A 21,290-nucleotide genomic window follows, 5' to 3' on the forward strand; every position below is an offset into this window, starting at 1 on the left:
AGCTCGTTCTACTTGGCTCATAAATTGGGCCTGTTTCAATGAATAAACAGGCCCATAACTTTATAAAAGCTTAAAGAGCCCAAAGTCCTTAGGCCGAGAGTCACTTGACTCAGGCCTAGAACCAATCTAGTTCTGAGGTAATGCAAGACCCTTAAGGGTCAGTTTTAGAATCCTAATTCTGAAAATTATTCAGAAAATACTAGAAACTTCTAGAATAGGGACAAATGTCCCAATGCTGAGTAGAAAAATAGGGATAAGATCCAAAAATATTCAGAAAATTGGACACTTATCCCTTTTCTGAGATAAGGAAGGTACTAGAAATTGGACAGTTGTCCATTTCTGTTAAGAAAGATGTCATTTTCCCTAATTTATAGGGAATTCTGGAAGATTCTTTGGTACCCGAATTCTCATCCCTTTTCACTCCCTCACTCTATAAATACACTCCTTCTTTTTCATTAAGGAAGAGAGGGGGAGGGGGGCGATTCTAGATCTGAATACAGATTATAGACACATTATAGATACATTATAAACTGCCTTAAGATTTTCTCTTCTCTTTCAAAAAAAAAAAGAAAAACTTCTGAAAATCAACCTTGATCTTTCAGAATAAAAAAAATGTATACATTCCTTTCCTATTTTTAAAATCTGGTGGTTTTCTTATTCTACTGGGTTTCATTCGTTGCTGCTGCTTTACTTCAAGCTTTCAGAGACTTATTTTCTTACTTATTAGTTTCTGCTGCTATCAAGGTACTTTCTTAAAGAATATAAATGTTTAAATTTCGTTGTATCATGACTAGGATTCTACTGGTTATCAAAATTCTGTGTTCTGTTTGAATATTGCATATAGTTGTTTGGTTGAGAGTTGATTTACATTGTTTTAGGCAATTTGAGTTATGGTAGCTTTATGTTAAAGGGTTCTGAAAAATTATCAAATCTGTTTAAAGCTCCATGTAGTCATAAAATCGGTACGTTCGAGTAATAAAAATAAGAAAAGCATTCTTTTTCTTTCGAGATTTTTTTAATTATAAATTAATAGTAGGCTTATTTGTTATCACTATTCATGTTTAGTGAGATGTAATAATTTAGTTCTATTTTATATTATATCCTCTCATGCAACGTGTTAGTTAGTAGCTTTACTATGTCATTAAACAATTAAAAAATATAGTAATTCCAATGCTATTAGTTTAAACTCATAAAAGCTGGATTTTACAAGCAACCTAACAGTGATCAGGGTACGAATTCAGGCCCAAATCAATTGGGTCCATGAGATTGTACTCTAGGTCTTTGGCTAATAGAATGAGTTGATTAAGGGCCTTTACACTTTAAGATTTTCAAATGCAAATGATTTTTTTTAAAAAAACTTATCACTTTAACATAGGTTAATATAAGAAATAGGAGACTTAGGCAATCAATAGGAAATTATCTTAATTTAATTTTTTTGGTTCGTGTCCTCAGACCCTTTTTTTAGTTTTAAAAGATAAACCAAATATAGGCAAAATTTGATAATTATTGTTATAAATTTCAAACTTATTCATACAACTATTGTAACGACCCGGCCGGTCATTTTGAGTATTATAATCCTGTTTTCCCATTTATTGCTCAAATTATGAATTACAGTTGTTATTTGGCTTGCCGGGGTAATTGGTTTGGGTCCGGTGAGGTTTTGAAATGATTTGGAGCACTTAGTTCCAAGGTTTAGAATTTAAGTTGAAAAGGTTGACCGAATGTTGACTTATGTGTAACGACCCCAAACTTTTTGGGTTGAACAATGCACCGGGAAGTAAAAAAATTTTTTTGTCAGAAAAACGTATTTTTGCGGTCCATTATGCGACCACATAATCACTCTGCGGGCCGCATAATAGCCGCAGAAGTGAGGCAGAAGAGGGCCAGTTTGGATGAAATTTGCGGTCGACTATGCGACCGCAGAACAGGTATGCGGGCCGCATAGTGACCGCATACACAGGTAGATGTTTGTCAATTTTGGACACTGATTATGCGACCGATATGCGGTCCGCATAACCGTTGTGCGGTTGCATATGCGACCGTATAACCTATTCCGGAGCTTCATTTTTCTGATTTTATAAACCCGACCCCATTCTTATAAAACACTATTGGGGGTCATTTTGAAGGGTTTCATCTAATATTTTTGAAAGAGGTGAGAGCATTTTAGAGATAGAAAGTGAAGACTTAATCATTTATCCATCAATTTCTTGTTCATGGTTTGAAGATTTCACAAGGATCTTGCTAGGGCTTCATAGAGGAAAGAATTTCTTTCCTCAATTCTTTAATTTCGGGTTTGGAGTAAAGATGGGTGATTAATAGTATGATTCTTGGGTGTAAGAGTATTTTGTATACATACCAATAAGGTTGTGGAAAGATTTTTAAGTTCAAATGATTAAAGATTGGGTTGAAAATGGTAGAAATCTTCATAGACTTTAATTGAAGATTTGAGGTTCGAGTTGATGTCGGATTTTGGTGAAATTTGTATGGTTGGACTCGTGGTTGGATGATCATTCATATTTTGTAACTTTTGTCGGATTCCGAGATATGGGCCCCACGGGCGATTTTGAGTTAATTTCGGAATTTTCGTTAAAATGTTAATTTCGTTAATTAGATGAGTCTATTATTGTCGCATTTATATTATGTAATTGCTTTTGGCTAGATTTGAGCCATTCGGAGCCGGATATTCGTGGGAAAGGCATTGTGACCGATTGATTGAGTTTGGTTCGAGGTAAGTGGCTTGCCTAACTTTGCGTGGGGGAAGTACCCTTAAGATTTGGAACTATTATGCTATGTGAGCGCCGTGTACGTGAGGTGACGAGTACGTACACGGGCTAGTTGTGTAAAAACCCAATTTTCTTGCCGAGCAGAAATATGTTTTCCTGTTATTTTGAGTTATACCATTTTAATGAATACTAATCTATTTTCATTCTTAATTGGGTTATTCCAATATATGTAGCTATCATGTTTAGTCTAATACAACATGTCTACGTGTCTTAATTGTTTGTGTGAATTATGTGCAGCATGCTTAGTGAATTTTCTGCTTCTTCCCTGACTGGTACTTAGTCTAAATTGTAAGAATTTCATGATGTAGTTGTCTTTCTATCACTCGCGCTGCATATTTACTTTGGAACTACAGAATGGTATTCCGGGAGATTCCCCTGCATATTTACTTTGGGACTACGGAACGGTATTCCGGGAGATTCCCCGGCTCATTTACTTTGGGACTACAGAACGGTATTCCGGGAGATTCCCCTGCACATTTACTTTGGGATTACGGAACGGTATTCCGGGAGATTCCCCTGCACATTTACTTTGGGACTACAGAATGGTATTCCGGGAGATTTCCCTGCACATTTATGTTTGGGACTAGTGACGATATCTCGGGAGATCCCCTGTTGTGTTTCTGTGTACTGAGCTGTTACCTTCTATGATTCCATTGTTGTTAAATTTCAGCCTTTATTTTATTGCGGTATTACACTCTATATTATTTTATTATATAATTACCAGTAGGGCCCTGACCTGACCTCGTCACTACTCGACCGAGGTTAGGCTTGGCACTTACTGGGTACCGATTATAGTGTACTCATGCTACTCTCTGCACATATTTTTCGTGTGCAGATCCAGGTGCACCTTATCAGCCGTACTATCAGTGAGCCGAGACAACTTTAGAGACTTCAAGGTATATCTGCCGCGTCCGCAGACCTCGGAGTCCCCTTCTACTCTTTCTCATGTCCATTATCTTATGTATATTCCTTCTTAGAATTATGATGTATAGAGACACTAGATTTTTCCTTTTGTAGGTTATGATTCACGATGTTCCGGGTTTTGGGATTTGCTGTGTATTTTTGAACAGTTAGGTGCTAAAATTTTGTTTTCTTTTTATTATTCCGCGAATGTTAGGCTTACCTAGTCGTAGAGACTAGGTGCCATCATGGCGTTATACGGAGGGGAAATTTGGGTCATGACAAATATGCACTGGGCTAGAGTCGCTTGGACTCATTATCATCAGGCCTAAATCATTTTTGAGTAATTTGTCCACAAAATGGATATTGGGCCAGAGTCATCAGGACTCATTATTAGGCCCAAACCTTCTTGAATTAAATGTGTTTAATTGATTGATTGCTTAATAACATGGTATTGGGCTAGAGTAATTCATACTCTATAATCACTTGGCCCAAATCGTTTGGACTGAATCCATTTAGCTACCTTAAAATATGCATTGGGCCAGAGTCAATTAGACTTAAGCAAGCCCAAATTCTTTTGAACTGAATTTATTAGCTAGGCCCAAATATATGTCTTGGGCTAGAGTTCATTTGGACTCATGTAATGACCCGGCCGGTCGTTTTGAGAATTAGAGCCCCGATCCCCTAATATCTACTTTCCCCATATTTGTTTCTGCTTTTGGGACTTGCCGGAGTGATTGGTTATGGAATTCAGAGAGTTTTGGGACACTTAGTCCCTAGTTGTAAGTTTAAGCCTTAGAGTTTGGACCGTAATCGGAACTGTGTGAAGACGGATCCAGAATAAAATTTCGTTAGCTCCGTTGAGTGATTTTGTGGTTAGGAGCGCGTCCGGAATATGTTTTGGAGGTCTGTAGTAGATTTAGGCTTGAATTGGCGAAAGTTAGTTTTTTGACGATTTCAGCCGATAGTGAAATTTGGATATCGAGCTTGGAATGGAATTCCGAAAGTGGCTGTAGGTTCGTAGTATCATTTGTGATCTATGTGTAAAATTTGAGGTCATTCGGACTAGATTTGACGTGTTTCGGCGTCGTTTGTAGAATTTGGAAAATTTTAAATTCTTAGGTTTGAATCCGTGCTTAATTCATGATTTTTGGTGTTGTTCGATGTGGTTTGAAGGCTCTACTAAGTTCGTATGGTGTTTTTGGATTGGTTGGTATGTTTGGTTGAGGTCCCGGGAGCCTCGGGTGTGTGTCGGATGCTTAACGGAATGAATTTGGACTTAAAAAATCTGGTGCCTTTGCTGGTTCTGGTGTTTCGCACCTGCGGAACTAGTGGGGTTGGTGATGGAGAGCAGGTGAGCAAGTTTGACCGCACCTACGAGCCCGCAGATGCAAAGCGTGGGCGTAGGTGGGGAGCCTGGCTGCCTTAGTGAAATGCGCAGATGCGCCGATTTGGACCGCAAGTGCGAGGAATTGCCCGCAGATGCTGCCCCAGCCCGGATAAGTGACCTTCGTACCTGCGATGATTTTTCCGTAGGTGCGTGACCGCAGATGCGGCCCCATGAGCGCATGTGCGGAAATCGCTGGGTCGAAGAGGCAGTTTCGAGGGTTCATCCCTCATTTTTCACCAATTCGATTTAGAGCTCGGTGGGAGACGATTGCTCGAGGGATTTTGAAGGAGAACTATTGGGTAACTAATTCTAACTCTATTTTGATCATAATACATTAATCTATTATTGTTTTCCTCGTCTAATTAAGGAAATTGTGGGTAGAGGTTTGGAAATGGGGGAAAAGGGTTCCCCAATTAAAAATCTGAGATTTGAATGGGAATTTGACGTCGGATTTAGATGATTTTTGTTCGATTGAACTTGTGAGTGAATGAGTTTTCATAATTTGTAATTTTTAACCGATTACGAGACATGGGTCCGGGGAGACTTTTTGGGCATTTTTTCTAATTTCACGCTTTAGCTTCGAATTAATTAGCTAAATTAGTTACTTGCAGTTATATTTACATTATGCAATTAATTTGAATAGATTTGGGCCATTTGGAGTCGGATACTCGTGGCAAGAATGTGATTAAGAGTTGATTTGAGCGGTTCGAGGTAAGTGGCTTGCCTAACCTTGTGTTGGAGACTTTTCCCTTAAGATGTTTGATATTAATTGATGTGTGGGCGCCGTGTACGTGAGGTGACGAGTACGTACATGGGCTATTATTGCAAAAATCCCGTTTTTCCTTTCTAATTCATAAACTGTTTTCCCTTATTAAATTGCACTAATACATTTAATTGTTTAGCTTAGATTAGAGGAGCATGCTTACGTGTTTTAACTGCCTATTTGTCATTCTTTGCGCCATGCTTAGTTAAGTCCCTACTTTCCTTATTTGTGTTCAGTATAAACCGTATAACTCGATGCCATACCTGCCATTTCATCTTGCGTTGCATATTTAAATTGGGACTACAGACGTATTCCGGGAGATTCCCCTGTCTTGCATAATTATTTTGGGACTACAGACGTTTTCCGGGAGATCCCCCAGCACTGCATATTTACTTTGGGACTACGGACGTATTCCGGGAGATCCCCCAGCACTGCATATTTACTTTGGGACTACGAACGTATTCCGGGAGATCCCCCTGTACTGTATATTCATTTGGAACTACGGGACGGTATCTCGGGAGATTTCCCGCTGTGTTTACCTTGTTTTGAGCCGAAGGCTCCCTTAAATGTTAAATTTTCAAGGATTTCTTTAACTGTGTTACCGTAAATTTTACTTATATCTTTTACTGTTTAATTTATTATATTTATTTCGCTACGGCCTTGACCTAACCTTGTCACTACTCGACCGAGGTTAGGCTTGGTACTTACTGGGTACCATTGTGGTGTACTCATGCCCTTCCCTGCACATGTTTTCGTATGCAGATCCAGGTGCGAGCTATTAGTCTCGGGGTTAGTGCGTACTGCTGATTTTAGGAGACTTCAAGGTACTACTGTTTGCGTCCGCAGATCTTCGGAGTCCCCTTCTACTCCCTCGCCTAGAGACTTTCTTAATTATCTTCAAACTTTTGCATAAAGCTACATAGATTATAGCAACTTGTAACTTAGTGATATTCCTGGTCTTGGGAAATTATTTTGTATATGCCGAGTGGTACTACTCTTGGCTATTCACAATATGCTGTTGATCTTTAAAAATATTGTGTTTTCTTTTATATTTTTCGTAATCTTAGGCTTACCTAGTCGTAAAAACTAGGTGCCATCAGGACACCTTATGGAGGGTTAGTTTGGGTCGTGACAACTCAGTCCTTATCAGGCCTCAAACTTTAAATCTGGGTCTGCTTGACAGATAATATATAGGCTGCCCCTATCTAAAACAAACAAAAATATCACCTAGTATTGAACCTTTATACTTAGCCATATGACATAGAGTATTTAGTTTAGAGACATAAGCATAACTTAAGATATTTGTAATCAACTTAATTGTTACAATGATGTACACGCACGCGTGACATAGTTGTGATGCCAAAAAATAAACCAAGGTACATGTTCGTGTGACCATGGTCAAACAATCTTAGTAAATAAATGCCTTAATTAAACACTCGTAGAAATGCTTTAGGCGCGGACTTTTAAACTACTATCGTGATTGCGTACATGTCCACGTGACGTGATCCCGATATACAAAATTAAATCGAGGTATGCGTTCGCGCAATTTCGGCCAAACAATCTTGAATTAATAAAGTGTTATTAATTGTGTACACGTACGCGTGACATTATTTTTAGCACCCCAAATAAGGCGGATTTACACACATGTAATCCATTTAAAAGATTAAATCCATAAAATGCCATAATTAAAAGCGGTAAAAGGTAAAAGTACATAGGTTTTAAAATGAGTAGTTAAACAAATTAATTAAGCCAAGTATGATTAAAAGCGACCGTGCTAAAACCACAAAATCTGGGAATGACTAACACATTCTCCCGGGTTAACAGAATTCCTTACCCGATCTTCTGGTTTTGCATACTTTAGAACAAAGTCAAATTTTCTCTATTTGGGATTTAAAAATAAACTGGTGACTTGGGACACCATAAATTATCCCAAGTGGCAACTCTAAATTAAATAAATAATACTATTTCGATTAATGTCACTTTAAGCAAAAAAAACTCCATTATCCCTATCCCTCATTCGGGAAAAAAGAGGTGTGACAGCTCTGGCGACTCTGCTAGGGATCGAACCCAAAATCTCTGGTTCAGGGTTCAAGAATTCGAGCTTGTTAATATGATTTTTACTTGGCTTTATTGATTGTTGATATTACTGTATTTTGTGGGCCTAATGTGCTAATTACCGCTCATTTACCGCTTTAATGTTATTTGAACTGTATTAAATTGTCTTCTTACGCCTCCCTTCTGAGTCTTCTAAAAATATGGTGCACATATACGCATGGCCCACTTTTATGTTAGAGGTCATACCAAATAGAATGAGGATAGATCAACCACTAGGATATGTAGACTTTCGTGCTCCCGGTACGTCGCTCCCACCTCGGCTCAAGCTGTCCGTTTGGGTAAGCCATGTTTAGAACACACGCCCAGGTTTAAACCTAGAATAACATAGCCTCACGCTGGATCCCTAGTAGGTACGTTTTCTTGCATCACGTGCATTTGACTTAGGGGACTCAAAACAGGGGTTGGGTCCATCTAGGACAGGTGTACCCAAAATAAAAGACCATCCTAATGCATCTTACCTGCTATGTGTGCATTTATTTGTTTCGGTTTGTTTGCTGACCGGCTAAGGAAAGAAAATCAACAGAAAAACTAAGAGTGAGGTAGGATATAAAATTCACCCGGTTCTGGAAAGCCTGGTATTTGAAAATGCCTCAAAACTCTGCCAAAATATTTGAAAAAAAAATGAATGAGAAAAAGAAATTGTATTCCAAAAATGAGTCAATATCATATTTTTCCTGTTATGTCAAAACTGACTGAACTACGCGGGTCTGATTCTCACCGGATGTGAGATATGTAGGCAAACCTCATCGGTGCCGACCCCAATTTTTTTTCCTACCAAATAAAGTATGTCCATTGGTCAAAAAATAAAATCGACCCAGTCCTGCGCCGTTTTGCCGGAATAGCCTTATAATACCTTTAAATTGTCGAAGAGCTATTCTCGCCAAGAAAGGACATGTCTGTCAATAAGGCATCACTTTTCCCATAAAATGCCTTACTTTGTCTTCAAAATTTCATTTGAAAGTAGGAAGGGGTCATTATTGCAAAGATAACCATTTTGATCATCGCTGCACAAATAGCCACTTTCAAGCGATTTACTTTTGAAAAATCTAAAATTGGTTTTTGCAAAAGAGTCCGCTGGTCTGTCGTTCGAACTAGAGTCAACCCTAACCCTAATCATTCACAGGTACAAAATGAACACTGTCCAGAATCCACCATTGAATGCCGTAGAGCAAGCTCCGCTATAGCTCCAAATGTGGTAGTATGATTTAGACAAAGAGGGTCGAGACTGGGTAGTCGAACATCTGGGTGCTCTCACCGATATCATGAAAGTTAAGACACAAAATGATCTAATCAAGGCTTTAGTGACCTTTTGCGATCCTGTCCGTAATGTCTTCCGCTTCTCAGACTTCGAATTCACTCCCACCTTGGAGGAAATAACGGGTTATATAGGTTTTGGTCGGGGTTTGAGAAATCAACAGCTCATATTCCCGAGGCCCATGTCAGTGTGCTGTTTCTTTGATATCATGAACATCAGTAAGCAAATAAGAAATTCTACTTCCTATACTCCCTATATGGGCATCCAGAGGGATTTGAAACACATGAAAAATGTTTGAACAACAAACAAAGCAAAGATACTTGGAAAGTTCACCGTCGTTTTGCCTTCATAGTGGCATTTCTGGGTGTCATGGTCTTCCCAAATGAAAAGGGGACAATTGATATTCGTATGGCTAGAATTGCACAAGTCTTAACTGACAAGGAAGATCACACGCTTGCTCCACTAATATTGGCAGATATCTATCGAGCACTGACGCAATGTAAGGCGGGGGCGACATTCTTCGAAGGTTGCAACATTCTTTTACAAATGTGGTTAATTGAACATTTTCGCCATCATTGAAAGCTATGAATAAAGAGTGAAAGACTACAACTCCCCGGAAGGGGTTGAAGCTTGGATCGCTCACTTGAGAGTTTTAAAGGCAAATCAGATTGAGTGGACTTTAGGATGGCTCCCGATGAGGGAAGTTATATATATGTCAGCCACAAGGAATTATTTACTATTTATGGGCTTGAGAAGTGTCCAACCATATGCACCCCAAAGGGTTCTGAGGCAATTGAGAAGATATCAAGTAGTACCTGAGGATGAAAATTTGAGTGTCCAAGTTATTGAGCTACACCCCGAAGCTCCACTTCCCGAAGCTTTAATTCAACAAATCTGGAATGGGTGCCGATACTTGAAAGAGGATACTCAAGTACCCGATCTTGCCAGAGGCGAAGTAGATCCAGGCTATGCCGCATGGTTTGAGAAAAGGAATTACATTGATGAGGAACCAGAGCCCGATCCAGAAAGGCCCGCCAAAAGGCCTCATGTTCAAGCTTTTGATGACAAGATCCAAGAACGGTTGGCCTGGGGAGAAAATGAAAAGAACTATCAAGCCACTATCCATGCCTTGGAGGAAAAATTGAGAAACCTCGCATTTGACAATGATTTGCAGGCACAGGTAGCTGAAGATAAAAAGAGAAAGTTAACCCGAGAGAATGAGGCGCTCCGAGCCCAACTCTGGGATATGAGGATAGCCGCCGAAACGCTTGTAAGAAGTGAGAGATATGAAAAAATAATCAACAACTTGAGAATGAAGGTCCATAACTATGCAGCTGACTTGATAAAAATCGAAAAGGATTTGCTAGATGCTTAAACAAAACTGTAACGACCCAACCAGTCATTTTGACTGTTAGAACCCCGTTCCCCTAAATAAAACTTCCCGTATGTGTTTTAATGATTTATGACTCGCGGGGATGGTTGGTTCGGGATTTGTAAGTGTGTGAGTTGAAATCGGAACACTTGGTTCCTTAAGTTAGCTTTAAATGGACAAGTTTGACTTTAGTCAACATTTTGAGAAAATGACCCCGGAATTGGGATTTGATGGTTCCAATAGGTTTGTATGATGATTTTGGACTTGGGCATATGTCCGAATCAGGTTTTGGATAAACCGGGAGTGTTTTGACGCTTAATAGTAAAAACATCAAGTATTTGAAGGTTTAAAATTCTTTAAATTTGGTTTGGAGTAGGATTTTGAGTAATTGAAGTCCGTTTAGAATTTCGAGTTTGGGAATAGTTCCGTATAGTGATTTAAGACTTGCACGCAAATTTTTGTGTCATTCCGAGTAGTTTAAGTATATTTCGGCGCATTGGAAGTAAATTTAAGAACTTGAAATTCTTAAGTTTGAATCAATTTGGTTTAGGGTATGATTCTTAGATTTGATGTTGTTTTACACGTTCCGAGAGTTCGAGCGAGTCCATTTTATGATTTCAAAACCTATTGGTATGTTTGGGCGGGGCCCCGGGGGTCCCGAGTGTTAACCGGACGAGGCTCAGACCAATTTTGGGAAATTGAGCAAGGACTGAAGCTCCCAGCTACTGTCATAATCGCACATGCGTTTGGATAGCCGCAGGTGAGAGCTCGCAGGTGCGAGCCATCAATCGCAGGTGCGAAAGAGAGGAGCCTGCCTAGCCATTGCAGATGCTGAGTAATTTGGCGCTCCTGCGAACGCGTAGGTGCGAAGGTCTTGTGCGCAGAAGCGGAGGGATGTGCAGGTGCGAAGGAATGGGCGCACTTGCGCTTGCGCAGAAGCGAGCTCTTCTTCTGCAGGTGCGGAACTAGGAAAAGAGGGAAAATGCGCAACTGTGAGGAATTTTCGTAGGTGCGAAAGCCGCATGTGCGATACTCCTTCCGCAGGTGCGAAAAATCTGTCTGGGCAGAACCTTAAAACAGACGAAAACTCAGTCCATTTCTTTCTATTTTTCATCCATTGTTGGGCGATTTCAGAGCTTTTGAGAAGGGGGTTTCAACTAGCAATTGAAACGTAAGTTAATTCCACACCCCTTGAGTTAAATACATAGATTATAGGTAGATTAGAACTAGTAAATCTTAGAAATCAAAGATTTAGATGAAAAACCTAGATTTTTATAAAAATGAGATTTTAACCACGAAAATAGTTATGGAATTGGGTAGAAATTATATATTTAAGTTCTTGAGATTATGGGTAAAGTTTTCATCCGAAAATTTCAAGAATCCGAGCACGTGGGTCCGGGGTGAATTTTGGGAATTTTACCATTTTAGATAAGGTAATTTATTTAATAGATAAATTTTGAATCATTTAGCATATATTAATTATTTTGTATAATATTTGGATAGTTTTGGATTTTCGGCGTCGAATCGAGAATTCAACATGACGTGGTAATCGAAAAGTGAACTTTGAGACGAGGTAAGTCTCTTGTCTAATCTTGTGAGGGGGAAATTACCCCATAGGGATTAAATTGAATAATTGTTGCTAATTGCGGGGGCTACGCATGCATGAGGTGACGAGAGTCCGTGCGTATCTACTATTAATGCTAAAGTCCGGGTAGTTTAGGACTCAAAGCATGAATTACTTGAATAAAAATGTATTCTTTGTTTACTTGTATTCTTTGTTTAATTAATATTAATTGATATATATGAATATATTGTGAATTGTTAGATAAAGATATTAAAGGATGAAAATCTCATATGTTTGATTTTCTGTTTAAATTAATTAATTGTTAAAAGAAATTGTTCTTCCTCCCGAATTTATCTTATATTAAATATACTCTCCTTCCGGAGGTACATAAGAAAATGTCCTTCTTTCTTTTGGAGCGGGCCGAAAGGCTCGGCAGGATAGATGCATCTTTGGATCGTGCTGCACGTCCCCCGGCAGTATACACGATACTCTGGATTAGGCCGTACGTCCTTGGTAGAAATCGTACTTAATAATAATAATCACATGATACCTTAATACTTTATTGCAGCTTGTGAAGCTAATTGATAAATTGGAAATCTTTGGAATTTATTGAATTATTATTCCTGCTTGTTAAGGAATTATTGTTATTCCTGTAAATGAGACTAATTGATAAATTTGGAAATTTATTGGAATTGAAGAAATTTAATTAATATATTGAGAATTACTGCATTTGAAGGAATTTAATTATTTCTACTGGTCAATAAAATTACTATTAACTCTGTGAATCACGTTGATATAAATATTTCTATTTCATGATTATTTAATATTATTGACCCATAGTGAGTGTCAAAGTCGGCCATCTCGTCTCTATCTCTTCGAGATTAGGCTTGATACTTACTGGGTACACGTTATTTTCGTACTCATACTGCACTTGCTGCACATTTTATTGTGCAGGTACATATATGTCTAGTGGCCTTGTGGGCGCAGAGGTGTGGTTAATAATTGTGGGGACGTATGTGGGCTGCATTCTGTATTACGATCCGCAACCAATAGAGTCTCCTTAAGGGTTATTATATTTTTCCTGTCTAATTTTTATTCTAGACAGATGCTGTATTTTGTTTTTAATTTCCTAGTAAATGCTCATGCACTTGTGATACCGGATTTTGGGAATGGTTGTGAATTATTTAGAAATTTAGTTGCTAAAAATATTTATCATTTACTCTATGAGTTTTATCTTTACAATTTCATTAAAGAAATTTTTATTTCAAAAATACTAAAATGGGTAATTAGGTTAATTAATTATGGTTGGCTTGCCTGACAGTGGTGTCCGGCGCCATCACGGCCTTTTTGGATTTTGGGTCGTGACAAAAACTAGCTAAGGGAGCAAAAGAATAAGCCCACCATTTGAGATAGAAATATGGCAAAGAAATAACAATTCTAAAGGAAAAGTTGTTTGCCCTTGGGAATGAGATGGTCCAGCAAACCAAAGATTTCAAAGTAGAAAAGAGCATTGTTACGCACTAATCTGCCAACTAGAAGAAAGCGTGCAATAGTTATAGGACCAAAACAACACAAGTGCACAAGTGTTGGAAGCCCGGGCACAACAGATTGGGCGTCTGCTTCAAGAGAAAGGAGTCATCAGAACTAGGATCAAGGAAATAGATGACTATGTCGTGATGAAATGTCATGAGTGTGAAGACATGACTAGGTCCATGTTTTTCGCTTCTATGATGACCTTCGTCTACCAAATAATGGATGACTTGGACCGTCTTCAAGAAAACATTGCGCGAAGGCCCGTGCAAAGACCTGCTAATGCCCCACAAGCTCCAAGAAGACCAGTAGAAGCTCTTATGTACTTTTGATTAACCAGTTTTCGAGTCTGTATTTACTGCTTTCTAGAGTTTTAAATTGTTTTGTCGCTTGTTTTGAGTATGTATTGTTGTCAGTACTTTAATTCCCTGTAATGAAAAACCCAAAAGAAAGAGATATCATTTATTAATGAAATGAAAAATTGCACTTGGCTACTTTGTATCTATCCCCTGAACTACGTAATGATCTGATTCATGCGGTGCCATGATACATAGGCAATCCACATAGTATTCGACCATAACCCTAAAATAAAATAATTGAGAAAGCAAAAGAGAGAGAGACAATAAAGCCGGGATGAAACACGCAGCTGTTGCAAAACATCTTAGCAAAATGTTTAACTGTTTAGGTGCATTGCATCCCCAATATGTGATTCCCTATGTGTTAAATGTCTCAAACTAACCGGTTTGTTGTGTGTGCTTTAAAAGAACATGTTCTATTTTTAGGTGGTTGGTTTTGTGGTGGTAATCTGGCTTCACACCCTTATTTCACTAGATCTAAAGGAAGTATCGCCATGGACTCTGAGAGTCACCTACCTATCGTTGAGCCCGAAGAGAGCCCTGCATCAGTTATCCCATAGCTTGAGTCAGCAACTGCTGAGGAGAATAGGCGGTTAAGAAGCCGCATGTTAGAAATGTGGGATGCATGATCCAATGGCAGGGAGCCACCCAGTACCATCCCTGGTTTCCTCGAGTTAATCCCAAGGACGGGAGGAACTACCAATGTCGCTATCTCAGTAGCCAACCTATTCATGCCATTTGGGTTCCCCACCATGTCAACAAACTTCACTGGACTGCCTTCTGAGGTTCGCCCCTAGGCACCATCTTCAGGAATACCATCTACCGTGTTCACAACACTACCAACTTCTAGTATGGAACAACCAACGCTGCCTCGACAAACCTTCGAACTATCAACTTTTACTTTCCAAGCTTCCCCTCCAATTGGACACCACTGGGGTTACCCCAAATTCCTATCCTCAACACCCACAATTTGAATCTTCTGTAGAACAGAGAGAGTCTTGAGGAATCCTGAACAAGAGGAGATAGTACAAAAAAAGAAAAGCATTGAGCAAAGCCTCAAGAATATACAAGGCCTAAGTGGTCAAAAGAGCATGTCATATGTTGATTTGTGCATGTTCCCTCACATGCATTTACCTGTGGGCTTTAAGACGCCAAAGTTTGAAAGATATGATGGGCATGGAGACCCTATTGCTCACTTAATGTAATACTGTAACCAGCTGAGGGGTGCTGGTGGAAAAGATGAGCTGTTAATGGCCTACTTCGGAGTGAGCCTCACCAGAATCGCTTCTGAATGGTATATAGTCCACGATATCTCCCATTGGAACATATGGGATGACCTGGCCCGGGATTTTGTGAGGCAATTCCAATACAACGTGGACATAGCTCCGGACAGAAATTCTTTATCCAACCTAAAAAAGAAAGCCTCAGAAAGCTTGCGAGAATATGCTATCAAATGGGGTAAAAAAGTGGCCAGAGTAAAACCCCCAATGGATGAGACCGAGATGGTCAGTGTCTTCTTACAGGCCCAAGAGGCCGATTATTTCCAAAACATGATATCTGCCATTAAAATTGGAGAAATGGTAGAAAACGGCCTAAAAACAGACCGTATCTTAAGTCAATAAGCTCTAAGAGCCACTTCCCAAGCCATTCAGAGCAGCTCGAGAAGTTTAGCAAGCTGGAAGAAAAACGAAGAGGGAGCCATGATGCCTTCGAGCTTAAGAAACTCTCGGCGACCCCGGGATTATTCTAGTCCACCTTCCAAGGCCCCATAACATTATTACCCCTACCAGGATGCAGCCTATGCTATGACCCCTCATCCTTATGCAGTAATGATTGCTCAACTGTACACCCGGCCACAACAACATTACAATCAGAATAGAGCTCTACCTCCAAGAAACAACCCTCCTTACCAAGATCAGTATAATCCCCGTCTACCACAGAATAATTACCAATATAACACCCATCCCCGTGAACCACCCAGAAAAGCCGACTTCACACCTATTGGTGAGTCGTACTCCAGCCTCTTCCCGAAATTAGTCCAAACAGGCTTGTTGCAGCCTGTACCGCTGAATAGACAAAACCTAGAATCTTCATCCTACAGGCCATGTACCAGGTGCGCTTATCACTCCGGGGCAGAAGGGCATGACACTGAAGATTACTGGACCCTTAAGAGAGCAGTCAAGAACCTGATCGAACAGAAAAGGGTAGTGCTAAGGGATGAGGAAGTCCCCAATATAACCAACAACCCGTTACCAGCCCACAACAACGGGCCGGTAATCGGGATGATCTGTGAAGACAAAGAATTTGACCCCACATTAAAAGTGATTATTGCCATTGCTGATTCAGAGAAGAAACCTAAAGCAGTGGCAAAATAGGTTAGGAATGAGAAAAAGATGAATTCTACTCCCCAAAATGAAGAAAAGGACCGGGAAGCAAAGACAGGGGCACCACCTGCCAAAGAGGCCATTCTCTACGTCCCAAGAGCCCCCAGAAAGGGACAGCTCATGTTAAGCCCTCCCAAGATATTAGAGCAAAGGAAAACCACACCAAATCTGCCAAAAATGTATGTATCAAAAGGGACTTACGGGGCACGGAGGCCAGTCATTCCACCTAGGCTAGATGAGCCTTTGATCATCAGTTGTATGCCACAAAATCCCATAAAAGACACTACTGCCTCCCTTGGAACTACAATCAGACAATTGTCACATACAAAGGGAAGGAAGTTAAGGGGGAAGTGAATGAAACAAACCAATCTGGGAAGTATCATAACCCAGAAGAATTGAACAAAACCAAGCAGAAGCATTTCCCCCTCAAAAAGCCTGTAACTGCTGAAGAAGCGGAGGAATTCTTTCGAAAGATGAAAACCTCGGAGTATGCTGTAATTGATGAACTGAGAAAAGCCCCTTCCCAAGGTTTCACTCTTGTCTTTACTGATGAGCCCAAATGAACACCAAAAAGTGCTTCTAAAGACACTAAATGAGGCGTATGTTCCAATTGAGACCACAGTTGAACAATTAGAAAGAATGGTAGAGCGATATTTTGAGGTCAACCAAAGCTCCTTTAGCCGAAACGACTTGCCTCCCGAAGGAGCTGCCCACAACAAGGACCTTCTCTTGACTGTCAAGTGTGATGGATATTATGTGAAAAGAATCATGTTGGACGGCGGGTCCGGAGTCGATATTTGCCCTCTATCAACATTGCAGAGGATGGAAATTGGGACTGAACAGATCAAAGCAAACAATGTTTGTGTGTGTGCTTTCAATGGTGTCAAGAGGGACACGATAGGGGAGATTGACTTAATCCTAACCATTGGCCCTATAGATTTTGAAGTAACATTCCAAGTTCTGGACATGGAAACTTCCTATAACTTTCTATTAGGAAGACCATGGATCCATGCAGCAGGAGCCGTGCCCTCTACTCTCTATCAAATGGTCAAGTTCGAACATGAGAACCAAGAAATAGTGGTCCATGGAGAAGATGAACAGTCAATCTACAGGGACCCGTCAGTCCCATACCTCGAGGTAAGAGACGGAAGCGAGCACATCATCTACCAAGCCTTTGAAATTGTGCTCGCCGACCAGTGCAAGGAAGGAACCCCATGCCCTTAACCTTGTTTATCAAGTGCATCAATCATGGTCGCCAGCAAAATGATCAAGCATGGGTACAAACCTAGAAAAGGGCTCGGGGTATCCTTACAGGGCATCACAAAACCCGTCACCTTGGCTGCCAACAAGAAATTCTTTGGCATAGGTTTCCAAGCCACCAATACCGACGAAAAATGGGCCGATAAACATAAGAAAGATGGGTGGGTTTTGCCTCAGCCAATCCCGCACCTCGCCAAATCGTTTGTTAAGACAAGATATATAGAAAAAGAAGAAGAGGCCTTCACGACTGATGTAATTGAGGATATTTGTGAAGCAATTAGGCAAATGCTCTATGAAGTCGACATGGTCCAACCGGGCGAAGGCTCGAGCACTGCTGAGGTGAAATACATGAGGCCTAATGCTAAATTGCAAAACTGACAGGCTACTCCATTCCCAATCAGGCGGGAATTCCGGTAGTTCAGTCTTGCCATCTTTTCTACATTCCGAGTTATTTCAGGGTGTAACTCGAATGTCTTTAGTTTTATTGTCTTTTTAAATTCCGATGTAAACCCTCATATCTTCAAAATTCAATGAAATGAAATTAATATTTCATCGTCTATGAATCTTTTCCTGTTATTCTTTCTGATTTTGCTATTTTTCTTATCTTTCTCTTTTCAGTTCTAATAATGCGGACTTAAATAACATGACATACTTGCGGACTTCATGCCCAGATCCTAAAACGCTGTCTAACCCCGAAATAATGAATCAAGAACCAGAATATGATGAAGATGAGGCTTTTAGGGAAATAAATCGAGAATTGGAACAATTTGAGAATAAGCCTAAGCCAAACCTAAATGAAACCAAGCCAGTTAATTTGGGCAGTTTAGAAGAGATCAGAGAGACCATGATAAGCATTCACGCTGAGGAAAAAACTAGAGATGCATTGATCCAACTCTTGTTTGAATTTAAAGACATGTTTGCCTGGTCTTACGATGATATGCCAGGACTAAGTGTCGATCTAGTGGTACACAAGTTGCCAACTTATCCCGATTGTCCACCTATCCAACAAAAGCAAAGAAAATGCAAAACAGACATCAATGATAAGATTAAAGAAGAGGTTGCCAAACAATTAAAAGCTGGTGTGATCCGAGTAGTCCGATACAACACATGGTTGGCCAATGTAGTCCTAGTACCAAAGAAGGACGGGAAGATCCGAGTATGTGTTGATTACAGGGATTTGAACAAAGAAAGCCCCAAGGACAACTTCCCGTTTCCAAACATCCACATCTTTGTCGACAATTGTGCCAAACATGAGATACAATCTTTTGTGGATTGTTATGCTGGGTATCACCAAGTCCTGATGGATGAAAAAGATGCAAAAAAGATAGATTTCACCACACCATGAGGGACTTACTGTTACAGGGTCATGCCATTTGGTCTGAAGAACGCTGGGGCAACTTACATGAGGGCTATGACTGCTATTTTCCATGACATGATGCACCAGGAAATTGAGGTGTATGTGGATGATGTGATCATTAAGTCCAGAACGCAGGAAGACCATGTGAAGGATTTGAGAAAGTTCTTTGAGCGCCTGCGCAGGTATGATTTGAAATTGAATCCAGCTAAATGTGCATTTGGAGTTCCATCTGGGAAGCTTTTGGGGTTTATAGTTAGTCGAATGGGTATTGGGTTGGATCCAACAAAGATAAAATCTATCCGAGATCTGCCACCTCCAAAAACCAAGAAAGAGGTCATGAGTTTGCTGGGAAGGTTGAATTACATCAGTAGGTTCATCGCTCAGCTTACTACCACGTGTGAGCCAATATTTAAGCTGCCAAAGAAAGACACGACGATTAAATGGACGGATGAGTGTCAAGAAGCTTTTGAAAAAATCAAAGAATATTTGTCAAATCTGCCGGTGTTGGTTCTTCCTGAGCCTGGAAGACCTTTGTTCTTGTATTTAACGGTTCTGGAGAATTCTTTTTGCTGTGTCCTCGGACAACATGATACCACCGGGAAGAAAGAGCAAGCCATATACTATTTGAGCAAGAAATTTACTAGTTATGAAGCCAAGTACACTTTGCTAGAAAGAACTTGTTGTGCTTTAACTTGGGTCGCTCAAAAGCTTAGACATTATTTGTTGGCTTATACCACATATCTCATAACCAGAATGGATCCCGTGAAGTACATATTCCAGAAACCAATGCCTACGGGAAGGCTAGCCAAATGGCAAATCCTGCTCACTGAGTTTGACATTGTCTATGTCACCCGCACGACCATGAAAGCCCAAGCCTTGGCCGATCATTTAGCTGAGAACCCAGTTGATGATAAATACAACTCCTAAGCACTTATTTCCAAGACGAGGAAGTGAATTCAGTTGAAGTAATCCCAGAAGACACTAAGACTTGGAAAATGTTCTTTGATGGAGCTGTAAATGCAAATGGTGTTGGGATTGGGGCAATTTTGATTTCACCCACGGGTCAGCACTATCCGGCTATAGCCTGGCTTTGGTTCTTCTGTACGAATAACAACGCTGAATATGAAGCTTGCATCATGGGCATGAACATGACAATTGATATGGTTGTAGAAGAATTATTAATCATGGGAGATTCTGATTTGATCATTCGGCAAGCACAAAGCGAATGGAAAACTCGAGATATCAAGATTATCCCATATAGACAATATGTGGAAGATCTTAGCAAACAGTTCAAATCCGTTGAATTAAGGTATATTCCTCGATTCCACAATGAGTTAGCTGATGCGCTAGCTACCTTAGCTGCAATGCTGCCGTATCCGGGCAACGTCCATATTGACCCTTTGGAGATTCAAATACGAGAAAGACATGGTTATTGCAACAAGATTGAAGTAGAACCAAATGACCAACCATGGTATCATGATATTAAAAGGTTCTTGAAAAATAAGGAATACCCTCAGCAGGCCAATGGAGACCAAAAGAGAACCATTAGAAGGCTTGACGACAGTTTCTTCTTAAGCAGAGAAGTGCTGTATAAGAGAACTCCAGATCTGAATCTTTTAAGTTGTGTAGATGCCAAAGAAGCCGAAAAGATCATGAACGAAGTTCATTCAGGAGTATGCAGGACCCACATGAACGGATATGTCCTGGCAAAGAAAATCCTGTTGGCAGGTTATTATAGGATGAACATGGAAAAGGATTGCTTCAATTTTGTCCGGAAGTGCCATCAGTGTCAGATACATAGTGACCTGATTCATGCACTGCCTTCAGAGTTGCATCCTGTGTCAGTACCTTGGCCGTTTGTTGCTTGGGGTATGGATGTCATTGGGTCGATCGAGCCGAAAGCCTCAAATGAGCACAGATTTATCTTGCTTGCCATCGATTACTTCACAAAATGGGTCGAAACGGTCACTTTTAAAGCCATCACCAAGAAAGCAGTGGTGGACTTCGTACATTCCAACATTATCTGTCATTTTGGTATTCCATAAACTATCATTACCGACAATGCTGCAAATCTGAACAGTCACTCGATGAGGGAGGTATGCGAACAGTTTAAAATTATGCATTGCAATTCTACCCCTTATCGAGCAAAAGCCAATGGCGCCGTTGATGTCACGACCCAAATTAACCCTCCGTAAGGTGTCGTGATGGCACCTAGTCTTTACGAGTAGGTAAGCCTAATATTACGAAAAATATAAAGAAAA

General features: G+C 40.1%; 1 protein-coding gene and 1 long non-coding RNA gene across 2 annotated transcripts; both read left to right on the forward strand.

Annotated features, from left to right (window-relative positions):
* The first annotated feature begins 483 nt into the window (after window positions 1-483).
* LOC138904225 (uncharacterized) lies at window positions 484-3,882 on the forward strand. The gene is made up of 3 exons (XR_011413414.1): window positions 484-744; window positions 2,660-2,728; window positions 3,619-3,882. It is a non-coding gene; the product is annotated as an uncharacterized lncRNA (long non-coding RNA).
* A 16,142-nt stretch (window positions 3,883-20,024) lies between these two features.
* LOC104105663 (uncharacterized) lies at window positions 20,025-21,074 on the forward strand. Its single transcript, XM_009614025.1, has one exon. The coding sequence runs from the start codon at window positions 20,025-20,027 to the stop codon at window positions 21,072-21,074; it is 1,050 nt and encodes a 349-aa protein (XP_009612320.1).
* The last annotated feature ends 216 nt before the right edge of the window (window positions 21,075-21,290 follow it).

Source organism: Nicotiana tomentosiformis, chromosome 2 (assembly GCF_000390325.3).
Source record: "Nicotiana tomentosiformis chromosome 2, ASM39032v3, whole genome shotgun sequence".
Taxonomy (NCBI): domain Eukaryota; kingdom Viridiplantae; phylum Streptophyta; class Magnoliopsida; order Solanales; family Solanaceae; genus Nicotiana; species Nicotiana tomentosiformis.

Bases quoted from the DNA above. Each gene is read 5' to 3' on its own strand.
- LOC104105663 (XM_009614025.1), top strand. From the start codon at position 20,025: ATGTTCTTTGATGGAGCTGTAAATGCAAATGGTGTTGGGATTGGGGCA.